This window comes from Syngnathus scovelli, chromosome 19, assembly GCF_024217435.2.
Source record: "Syngnathus scovelli strain Florida chromosome 19, RoL_Ssco_1.2, whole genome shotgun sequence".
Classification (NCBI taxonomy): Eukaryota; Metazoa; Chordata; class Actinopteri; order Syngnathiformes; family Syngnathidae; genus Syngnathus; species Syngnathus scovelli.
The window spans coordinates 1,779,616-1,792,275 of NC_090865.1; the positions used below are offsets into that span (position 1 = coordinate 1,779,616).

A 12,660-nucleotide genomic window follows, 5' to 3' on the forward strand; every position below is an offset into this window, starting at 1 on the left:
TGACAGATTATCACTGTCATATCAAAAAGCAAATAAGCTATTTTAATGTCAAGCAGTATAGCGTCGGGCTTATTTTGGAATCGATAGATGCTGGTGCACGTCATATTTCTTCAAATACGACGTAGAAAAACATGTTTTGGATGATGAGTCTCGGTAGTTATGTGTTGAAATATTGCAGCATGATTTCTGCGCTAAACAAGATAAACAGAACCTCGGAAACAAGTCATCAACCTATCTCCAGCACAAGTGGGAGATAGGAGGAGATGGACGTATCCAAGCTTCAAGAACATTACCGCCACCATATCTAAGGTGGAAAATGTATACCTACTATTATAACATCAATGCGTGTTGTCACCCTGGTATCTTTTGACAGCTTAGAGTCCATCAATATTAAACTGGACTGAATATGGAGTGATAAAACAGCTGGGCCACGAGGTTACGTCCACATTTCAGGCCTTGCTCTCTTGATCATGCGCGCTCGCTCGCTCGCTCGCTCGCACACAATGGCATTCATACATAGTGTAGAAAGAGCGCATTCATTTTTTACACAACCACCCACGCCTTCACTGTGAATAATTCTATGGCATCGTACGAACAGATGGATGTACTGCTCTTTCTGCAAATGAAAAAAAAAAAAAAATATATATATATATATATATATATATATGTATATATATATATATGTTCATTTATTTATTTATTTATTTATTTATTTATTTATTTATTTATTTATTTGTTTATTTATTTATTTATACATATATATATATAAGATTATTTATTTATATATTTTTTTAGTATTTATGTATATATAAACTCGTTTTTTTAATGCAGGTTTAAGTGACTGCTCTATTTACTGTATCTAGGTTACGCTGTGCTCGAGTCCCCCATTCTGTTGCGAAACGTTTAAGTATGCAGACGTCCACTTTAACTTACTGTGAGCAAAAGCAGGATGATGGAATGGACCCAAAATGTTCTACTTGGTCCTCATGTGGAACCAAAAAAAAAAAAAGTAATTGCGAGTACATGCTCATTAAAACTTTTTAAGATGAATAATGAAACACAAGGGCCTGTGTTACTGTCCAAAAAGTTAAACGAGAAATCCAGGATTTGCTTTTTGGCATGAAAGCTGTAGATCATTATGGTTTGTCTGATGTTGCCTGTCTTAAGGCTGAAAAGACGGATTTCTTTGTCAAGTCAATACTTAGGCGTCTTTTTTAAAAGCCTCTGTGGGTGGCATTTTGAACATGACATCAAAATGTTCTTGGAATTTCAAGTGGAATCGTTTAGTCATCTATTGTCTATATCTCCTCGAAATAAAATCTTCTGGCTCCTTTTTACATTGGCATCAATGGAATATAACAAAAGAATATAATCATAGCATTTAGATCCAATCCATGAATTTTTTGATACAGAATATTTTTTGTGATTTTCTCTTCAATCCAAGAAAGCAGAATTTGAAAGTAATTTCCTTTTAGGGAATCTTTCATCCTGCCTCGGGGTTGCGTTGTATACGCCTACAGTTTGGTCTTTTAAACGTAAGCCATTTCTTTTTTCCCCGTCTTTCCTCTTTTGTGTTGATTCTGTATTTTCTTTATTCTCATGTGCATTCATGAGCAAAAAGATTTTCAGTCCGTATCCCTTAAAAGTAGCTTGAGAGCCTTTCATTTCCTTTTTCCATCCGCAGTAAATTCAATTGTGATTTTATTTTTCTATGAAAGGAATATTATTAGCTCAACACTAGGAAGAATCAAAGACGTTATGAGAAATAAAATGGAAACGTTTGGAGAGAGAGAAAAGGCCCGTATACATCAAGTTATCAATGCAATCTGCAACAGATATTCTTTATCAATATTTCAAGATTTCATGATCGTTAGAAAAATAAGCTTCTAGCTCGCTTGTTAGCTTCAGTGTAGTTTACACTCACCGACGTATCCATAGTTAAATTATTCATTTATTATGGAATAATCAATATCCAAGAATAGATAGCTGGGCTGCTCTAGATATTGTAAAGCTTCATTCGGTGTAACTAAAAATAAAGTTCTATGACAAACATACACCCAAGTTGCTTAAGCATCATAACTCCCTATCATTGTTTCTTAATTCTGACTAATTCCGAATTTGTAACATTGTTTCTCAAAAAGCAGTCCTTGTCTTTTTATTGTTTTTCTAAATTTAATTGTGTAAGTGTCGCATAAAGAAAACAATGGCGCCAGGGTGTCCTTATTTGCTTGAGGGCTGACACGGCAACCTCCCAGGAAATATGTAGAAGTCAACCACACCCTGGATGAGAAGTCATTTTGTTTTGTCCCTGTCTTTGATCTCTTTACAAAAGCTGAGATGGAGACATAAAGATAATTAAGGTGACATTTACTAATTACAATCCAGGGAATTATTTTAATTACTAGCTTCTACTTGTTGATGGCAAACTACATTTCATGCGTGTTACTGACATTTTCCATTGTAGTGTTTTTTAGGGTCAAAGGTGAGGTAAGGCTATCCTAACTGGCAATTTGTTACCATTCCAAAATGTATACTTTTTTTTTTTTTTTTTTACCCGCTGAGCAGCACAAGCTTCTTTTGCTTTTTCCTGAAGCGTGAGATTGAAGTAATGTCACTATACCTCACGGGGTAAAGCATGAGCGATTCGTTGAAATACCCCCAAGAATCATTCCATTTTAGCAACACGGGGAAAAAAAAAGAAAACAAATGCGTGGAGCATAAAGCACATTTTTGCCATTGCGTCAGAAAGTCATGTGATGTCACAACATTAACATTTAAGTTCTTTGTAAAGTTTGGGCGTGTGCGCCATTGTGGGCGTGAGATTTCAAAAACAAATTCTCAAACATAATTAACAAGGCTTGTACTATTGTCCGAGTTCACACACATTGTCTAATGATTGTCGATCTCTTTTAATAACAGCTTGACACTCCCAAATGATGACAAACAAGTTGTTCCTGGAAGAGTCTCACAAATATGTTAACACTATTTCTAATAGAATATAAATAAATAATTGCAAAAGATTTGGTGACAAAAATCATTTTAAAATGCTGTAAATGTTTGAATGGGTAGAATATTCTGTTAGTTGATTTTTTTTGGGGCATCATTACATACTCACAGATTTTAGCGGCTGATTTGAAAAAAAAACTCAAACTTGATTTCCAACTCCGCCTTACCTTTTTTTACTTTTTCTTCCTCCATACTTACATTTTAATGTACAATAATCCTCTTCACGCTTCCACGAATTAGGGTGAAAATGAAGGAGTGTTGGGGTGAGACAGAGCGACAAAATGATGTATGAGACCAGGCGGCTGGATTCTTCGTAACAAAGTAAAACATTGCAATTAACAATCTAATTACAACAACTATGTACTTTTCTGCAAAGCCCAATTAACTCGAAACTGGGTGTTACCTTGGCGCTCTATGTAAAACACATTCCCACCAGGTCATTGTGGGAAACTCTGAAGGGGGTTTAAGTGCTTTATCCCGTAAGCATGTGACATGTTTTCTGACATGCAATTAAAGTCAGTAAGACGTCAATCTGTATTGACCGTAAGTTCCCTGACAACCGTTGCGAGAACAAAACAATACAAACTAAGACCGGGAGATAACTTTCCGGAAAGTACCTTTCAATATTAACAGAGTCTGTTGTTAACTTCTTATGTCAGTGAACTTGTTTCAAATCCTAAGTGTGGAACTGCGCCACCCGTTGTAACCTTTAGCAGTAATAAAACATAAGAGAAGCATAGCCAAGGGGCAGGCGAGGCCTCGGTCGTCTCTTCGACTTAGTGTTGAGTCCTCGCCAACACTAAGAGGGCCATCCATAATTAACCTCGCACTGTCAAGTTAAGGCAGAACTCAAAACATGTCCTCACATGTCAGTCTAACCCTTTGCCTGCATCCTTCTCAGCTGTCAAACCATCTATCCGTTCTTTTCCATTGCGGGGATGGAAGATAAAATTCACAATCTGATAAAAAAATCGGTTTTTTGTTGTATGTTCAATAGGTGTTAGTCATTCAAGCCACGGTGATGAACTCGAAATAATACGCCCAATGTCTTCAATGCATTTTTTTAATGGGCTGAGTGGAAAAGTCAACCAAAAATATTCAGTTTGTCATTGAGGATTGACGTGACTGCATTGTTGATGAATTCATCTCTGTAGGGAACAATGTCAAGGTGTAGTCCTCTAAAATGTTCACACCATGGGTGTGGACTGACTGGGCGACGCCTGTGATCACAGCATTTTTTCAATGGTGCAGAAAGTTTTTATTATTTATTTATTATTTTTTATTCATTTATATATAATTTTCTTAATACATTGATTTTGTTGTTGTTTTTTTACTGGTCACAAACTATTTATTTTGCTGATATATAGTTCTCTGTTCGTTTCTGGTTTTCAGGGATGTATAATCTGTATTTCTCATCAGGTTTGGTTTTCACTGACGTTCAACTTGCCCTTTTGTCTCGTTAAATATAGCATTTCAGTCTATAGGGTCAAGTCTTGGAAAATGACGCCTTGGAAAATGTTCACACCTTAGGTGTGGAGTGACGCCTGTGATCTCAGCACGACATGGCCAGAAATGTTAATTGCTGCTTATCTCAGGTATTTTTTTTTCAATGGTGCAGAAAGTTTTTATTATTTATTTATTGTATTTATTATTTTTTATTCATTTATATATATTTTTCTTAATACATTTATTTTGTTGTTGTTTTTTTACTGGTCACTATTTATTTTGCTGATATATAGTTTTCTATTCATTTCTGTTTTTCAGGAATCTGTATTTCTCATCAGGTTTGGTTTTCACTGACGTTCAACTTGCCTTTTTTTCTCGTTACATATAACATTTCAGTCTATACGGTCAAGTCTTGGAAAATAACTCCCACGGTCCCTTCAATAGAACCACACGCTAACATTATATATTCTTACTTTCAGAGAGAAGAAAAATGAGTCGGTCATATTTGGCGACCTCCCATTGCTGCCAATAATGCTCCCCTGCAATTCCAAATAGCCGGCAGCTTTCTATAAATGCAATGTGGAGAAATAAAAAAAAAAAACAGGTCGCAAGAGTGGACAATGGGTTAGAGTTTAAATCGGACACTGCAGGGGAGGTAAGACATTCAAATTCACTGTGCACAGATGAATTTCACCCCTGCATATTGTGTTCATCATACCCAATGCAAATTGAAACTATTGCCGTGGGTGTTGGTACTTTATGTAGAAATATGTGCATGTGTTGACGCTCGTGTTGCTAAATTTGGGCTTGTTAATTTATGCTAAAAAGATCACTATATAGGCTATAGGTGCCGCCATCCATGTTCCTCCATAGCCGTCAATCCATATGAGAGCAGGCTCGCATACGTAATTGTAAATGAAGTGGATTACCGTGCAGAATAGTCCGAGAGGGATTTCTGAATGGATGCAAAATCGGAGCCCACTCTAGACGGCAGGTCTCACGACATCATCAGCACTTTTGGAATTCATGATAGCAGCATGAGCTCCTTTTGAATGCTGCTGATTTGATCAGCTCGGTAGATTTAATGACCCTGGCGCAGCTCTCAAGTGAGGATGACAATTGAAAGTGATTGGCGCATTCAGCAGAAAGTCTGCTGGATGGTGTGTTTATTGGAACATAAAAAAGATTAGAATAACAAAGTTAAAAAAATAAAATAAAAAGCAAACTCAGCATAACCTCTCGGTTCGTGCAAACTGGAAATTGACCAATAGCGTTTTTTCCGTGTGCATGTCAAGACACAATAGAGCGACATTTCGTCCGGTCGTGTGCATGACGAGACACAATGAAGCGGCATTTCGTCGCATAAATCATAATGGAAACTTTTTGTAGCAAACGCCTCTCCTCAGGTGTAACCACATTTTTATTCTTCTTTCTAAACCGCCCTAAGATGCATCTGATAGGTGACCGGTTTGACAGCAACCATCATCATGATGGAATGGAATATTCCAGTATCAGCAACTTGAAAGGTTTTGTTTTTTTTAATCATAAATCAAAGTAAATGATTGCACACCGTCATAATTTCCCTTACATATGCGATATTGCATTTCAAGAACCCTTGCGAAGGCAAAACGACAAGATACATTAGTCTCGGCTTGGCTTCAGTGGCCTCATACGTATCAGCCGAATCTCCTACATCAAAATCTACTTCCAATAAATTGCACTTGAATACTAATAAGGTGGTCAGAGGCTTTCTGTTTTAATGAGGACAAAAAACGATCACGACGTCTTACCTAAAACGCTTCATTTGCTGCCGGCTGCCAGCTGGCACATCCCAGAAGGATTCCGGGGTTAAAATCACAGCGTTTCATTCAAGGCCCTCCCTGGCAACAAACGACAGCCTCCCTCCTTTCTCTCCCACTCCTCCAAACATTTAAACCCAGCTCCATTTGCCCGTAGCAATTTCAGCTCAGGAGCTAAAAGGTCAGTTAAAATAAATAAAGAATGGGGAAGATCACTCGGCATCCCACTCGTAGAGTTGAGCAGCACTTTGTATGGATAGCCAAGATTGAACCATTTAGTATTCCGTAACCTGAAGCAATCCGCCAGACTGGCAGTCTGAGAACGGAAGGTCCAGATTGACTGCCATTCACTTGTCACAGCTACATTTGTCACGTTGTTCTTTTTTTTTTTGCCAAACTTCTCACCCATTTGTCACGGTGCTATTGGACATTCTCACTTTTGCAAGGTGATGACATATGGAAGCTTAAAACTTGGACAATATAAATATGGCTTTCAAGATGGCCGACTAGTAGTTAGCTGGTTAGCCTGCACGCAAACAATCTCTCACGGTCTGTTTTTGTGACATCACGCATCGGATAGTTTATCGGAAACCAATCAGAGCGGACTGAGCACTCTCAAAGACTGTTTTGTCTTCCCCTCGCCTGAAACCCGCTGAACCATCAGATTAGTTTCCAGTCTCGGGAATGTGTTTAGCGCAACTTGAATATGCAAAGTTTTCAACACATTATCTTCACGTCACTTTGCGGATGCTCTTTTCAAAACAGTGTATTGTCGTTTTCATGCTGTTACATTTTACTCACGCTAAATATATCCCGTTATCAGATACAGATAGCAGTTGGTCTTATCACTTTATTCAAATGGTTTGTGGCGCAAGTAATAAGTACAGAAATCTTCCTAATCCATTTGCCAACATTTTTCAAGGGAAGCATTACGCTGTCGACCTTTTTCTATTTCGGGAATGACTGAATAATGTACTCTCTGAAGGCTTGGGGCATTGAAAAGCAGGTGCAGGAAAAGGTCACTATAGCTCAATGGGATTCAATATGGGGGTGATTTTGAACAAGGCCTAAACGATTTTCAGAATCCCAAGTGTTGCGGGAGAACACCGTGATGAAAACATGCTAAATACGCCACGTCGTTTTTAGACTATAGTGAATTTCTGCAATGATATTTTTAGATGCTACTAGAACCTCATTTGACGATATCATATGTAAAAAAATATTTAAATAGTAAATAAGTCTAAATACCAGTGGCAATAACAGACATTTATTGATTTAACAAAAAAAAATTACCCCTAACAGATGAGCTGGACTATTCATAAATGGTTGCTAAGCTACAGTTTGGTTTATTTATAGTTGTGTACTTGTCATTTTTTAATAGATTTACAGGAGCCTTCAATCCTCATTACTGAGTATCATTATTGATCGTTGCAGAAAGTTAAATGTAAGCGGTTGAGATAGGAAGCAGTGATTTAACAGTATTGATTAGCTTAATACCGTCAAATGACTGATTACCAGTTTAGATGATCTCAAGGTGATATCTCCTAAATATCAAATGCAAATATCTTATCTTATTTTTACACCAGGCATCAACATAGGCTACTTTTTGAGCTATTTAAGGAGATCCACTTCATAAGATATCACAGATGGTCGTGTTGACTCAACCTCAAATCTCTAACTAGCGATATGAGAGCAACATGGGATCGAAAAGGGGGATTTTTTTTTTCCTGGGATGCGAATATTAGCACCAAGACTGATGAAGGCTTAAATAGCTTACTGGCATGACTCCCAGTCTACACTCTACCACATAGCTAATGAATAATCCCATTGAGACATAAATCGTTCCAAGAAGGTTGTGGTGCCTTTTGATATTGCCCTTTATTCACGTAAGGGATGAATTTCATGTTGAATTCCCTTAATAGACACATTAAGACTTCACCATTTTAGATACTTTATTGATATTCTCTGAAAAGAGTTATTTAGTTCCGCTCTTATTAGGCGGTATAGTCAGTGGTGGCGCTTGCTTGAAATATTCTTCGCCGATAACTGAATTTCCATGAATTGATTATTTAACTTTTCTTGTTAAACATGCCCAATATTTCTACACTTTTTAAATCAAAGTGATCTCGCCTTTTCAATCCAACTGAAATTCTTTGTGGAGCAAAAAAAGGCAGCCAAGAACTAAAAAGTCTCCCTTTAGGATAGCATCCAGACCTTTCGGTCACCAACATATTCCAATGATGAGCACCGGCCAGTCACGGGATCCTGGCTCGCCTCCCAGCCAACCTCGCTAATTAGTGCCCCTCTTCTGAGCTAATTGGCCGATAAAAAAAACGGGGATGGCCTCTTCACCCTGTCTGAGCATTGTGCCACCAAATAGCTGCGTGGAGGATTATGTGGCTTTATGAAGCATGGTGACACTCAGCCAGAAGCACTGTTGCTATTAATGTATTTGTCGTAAGGGTCGCCTCTGCCTTGACATTTTAGGACTGGGCTTTGAGTGTTAGTGGAAGTGAAAATTGAAATCCATTTCTTGGAAATACTCCGCGGGAAAATAACACAATGATGCTTGAATTAGGCCAACGCGGGAATGTAAAAATTACCTTTAACAAGATACTTATTTCTGCCTGACACAGTCAGCGAGGTAATGATGATACTAAATAAATACATTTATTAATTGCGGTTATCCTTTGCAGTGGTGTGCAGCATACTAAGGCGTGAATAATAATTGGACTCATGTGGCTAAATGAGTAACCAAAAATGTTGTAGTAAAATACGCCTTACATTATGGTTCAGTGCAGTTCTGCACCACTGCAATTTAGAACTAAAATAATAATTACCAGACACCCAAAACTGTATGAATGAGAAACTAGTAGTATTCCCATCACTGCATTGTAAATGAGAGAAAAAAAGAACAAACAAATGTGAAATCTGGTCAGAAGTGCAGACCTTACGCCAGAGTTGCAACTTTTGGTTTGAATGGGGGGTGTCATGCTCCCTGGCACCTCTCCAAATAACCTCCAAGCTTTTACAATTAGATGATTTGCACATACGGAGCAGTCCGGTTATGAATGGGTGCATGACTCCAAGTCCCGCCTTTTCCGCTTAGCGCTGGACCAATCAGCGGCCGGGATGTGCGTGGATGCGACGTCACGACAGTTGCAGTCGTGTCGCGATTGGAATGTTAGCGACTAACAAACGAAACAACTGAGCAGTCGGAAATTGGTCACTTGGACTGAGGCTTTCCATCGGTTCACTTCGCCTTGGAACCTTTCCGTGCATCCGTGCAGAGCGAGGTCATCGAGCGGAGAACTTAAAGCCGATGTGCTCGATATTCTATCAGCGCATCTCGCCCGACGTGTGGAGCTTGTTGGAGATAAGAAGAGCAATGCCAGGATTCGTCAGGTTATGCTGGTACCGCTGAACTGCTCTTCTCGAGCCGCGTCTCCTCTTCTCTTGTCTGCATTCCCGGAGAAGCATGGAGTGATCGGAGAGGAAGGAGAAGACCGCTTCGAATCACGCTGATCCGTTCGGGACGGAGCGCAAGCTGCAACGCCGACTATGCGTCTGCGTTCTCGTGCTTGAATCGAGTTAAACGGCCAAGCTTTGCACGGAGGGAACCCGGCGGGGGGACCCCCTGCTGCTGTTTACCCGGAGGGAGTGACTTCCCAGACGGGCACTTTTCCATTTTGAAAAGCTCTGAATGAGAGTGGGGAGAAGCGCCGTGCAAGAGCTCGCGACCCACGGGGTTCGGGCGGCACTCGCCTTTTTAGGTGCACCCAAGAGCCTTCGACATGCTGGAAGTCCTCACACGCGAGAGAAAGGGAACCCACTTTTAAAATCGCCCACATGCGCTGGATCAATCTCTGGATTTGGGAACCGATTACGCAGAAGGGGGGTTGGGGATCCTTGGAGGAGGCAGCCGGAGGATGGAGCCGTGTACGCGGGATTGCTGAGAGCCTAACTTGGGGCTACTTTGCTGTTTTTATTCCCAAGCAAGTCGCATCTGTTCCCTGGACACATGCAGGCCAAAAAACGCTACCTGATCCTGCTTTCGGTCGGTGCTTGCCTGGCGCTTCTCTACCTCGGAACTGTTCCGCTTCAAACGGCGAGCAGGCACCGGAATGATAGCAGACGTCATGGGTACCGACCCGATCACCCATGGCCTCACTTCTCGGACCGTTTACACCCATTCACCAACCCTGATCCATGGGATCAGACTGACACCGAGGAGTACAACGTGCACACACCTGTGAGGCATGGCCGGGACGTGAACACCAGTGTTTACAAAGGCAAACGCTGCCGAATGGAGTCATGCTTTGACTTTTCTCAGTGCAAAAAGAATGGATTCAAAGTTTATGTTTACCCGCAGCAGAAAGGGGAGAAGATCTCGGAGAGTTATCAGAACATTTTGACCACCATCGAGGGCTCCAGGTTTTACACCTCAGACCCAGGTCAGGCATGTTTGTTTGTGCTGAGCTTGGACACCCTTGACAGGGATCAGCTGTCGCCACATTACGTCCACAATCTAAAGACCAAGATCCAGAGCTTGCCTTTGTGGAACGATGGCAGGAACCATCTTATATTTAACTTATATTCTGGGACGTGGCCGGACTATACGGAAGACCTGGGCTTTGACATCGGCCAGGCCATGCTGGCCAAGGCCAGTATCAACTCTGAGAACTTCAGACACAGCTTTGACGTTTCCATCCCTCTTTACCCCAAGGAGCACCCGAGGACTGGCGGGGAGAGGGGCTTCCTGAAATATAACACCATCCCACCTTTTCGAAAGTACATGCTTGTCTTCAAGGGGAAGCGCTACCTGACCGGTATCGGTTCGGACACCAGGAATGCCTTATACCACATCCACAATGCGGAGGATGTGGTGCTGCTCACCACCTGCAAGCACGGCAAAGACTGGCAGAAGCACAAGGACGCACGATGTGACAAGGACAACGCAGAGTATGACAGGTAAACCCACAGTTGACTCATTTGTGTGCCATATAGTCAACAAATTACATATTTAATTAGAAACACAAGTGAAATTTTCTTGATTTATTTTTGTGCTGGTAAAAATGGTACAATAAATCAAATAAAATAAATTAATAAATAAAAATAAAATAATGAAATATTTTGTATATATATTTTTTTTCAAAGTAGCTTTAATTTACAACGCATGCATGTTAAAATTTCTATTGCACATCAAACTTAAAAACAAAAAAATTAAAATATTGACAAAAAAAACATTAAAAAGTAATGGCACCTTCTAAATCAGCATCAAATAAATGTTTAAAGGCACATAAAGCCAACTGATTACCTTTTCCTGCCAAGTGTCATTAGACACCAGCGTCTCAATCAATAAATCTGACAGTCATTGACATTCTCATGAAAAAAATCACATTGTAATGAGAGGAGGTGGGGGGCGTTATAATTCTCACCTGCTATAGGTAATAACACCTCATTTCCCCTCAAATATGAAACGCCGTAAAAGAACTTAATTAGCCCCTCACGCCCCCTTTCTACCCGAAGCTCCGAATCAGCATCCCTCTGTGGTTGAACTTGTCTGCGGTGCGTGTTAACAGGTCGGGTTCGCTCATGACGGTATTTAGAGCAAATAAATCAGTTGTAATTCGTTCCCTTTTACCGAGATAACGTCATCTTTTCCAGTCGGGCCCCGGGGGGTTAGTGGAGCACCCCTAATTTTGGAGGTCTGTGCGATTCCCTGCAGCTGTTGAGTTTTGGATGCAGAAGGCTGAGATAGTAACAGGGAGGTGTACATAGTTGTATTGCAGGAGGAGCTGCCCTGTCAAGCTCCCCCCCCCTTCCCTGCGAGACCTCAGTTTGATCTTCATTTATCAACCTGGGGATCCTCCGCCCTTTAAAGCCTGGATAAACTCAGGCATGCGATAACAGCACTTGTGGGTGTACACCTCCACCTGCACACACACTCTGAAAATACGTCGAAGCTTCTGAATTGCCGCGAGAGCCAAACCGGTTATTGCATTGTTGCGCAACACCCCGGGCGTGGTCTGGAGGAAACTCCTTTGCGGCACATCATAACGATATCGCACGTGTTGTTTAGATCTTTGTAAACATGAAAAGTGCTGGGACCGTTTTGATGGTGCTAATGGACAATCTCTGGGGGGGGGGGGGGTTGTATGGCAAGTCAGCAGGAAGAAAAAAATCATGTCCAGGCATGTTAGAAAGAGTTGAGTCACGCTCGCGACAAGCAGGGAAGTTTGGAAAGTCTACAGGACACCAAAATCATCATTATAATAGTTGGGGAAGAAGTGTCACCCAATAAAAGTTAATCTGCCAGGGGCGGTGCTAAGGGGTGGCCACCCCACTAGTCACCCCATATCTGAGTGAAGATTTTGATCACATTTTCAGATTAAAGTTTTTTATCTCT

At 40.7% G+C, this 12,660-nt stretch overlaps 1 protein-coding gene across 1 annotated transcript in view; it reads left to right on the forward strand.

Moving 5' to 3' along the window:
- Positions 1–9,418: 9,418 nt before the first annotated feature.
- The window catches only part of ext1b (exostosin glycosyltransferase 1b), a 55,425-nt gene continuing 52,183 nt past the window's right edge, over positions 9,419–12,660 (forward strand). Inside the window, exon 1 of the mRNA XM_049750316.2 lies at positions 9,419–11,222. Within this exon, the coding sequence (XP_049606273.1) occupies positions 10,273–11,222 (950 nt within the window). The 5' untranslated portion in view covers positions 9,419–10,272. The remainder of the gene's footprint in view (positions 11,223–12,660) is intronic.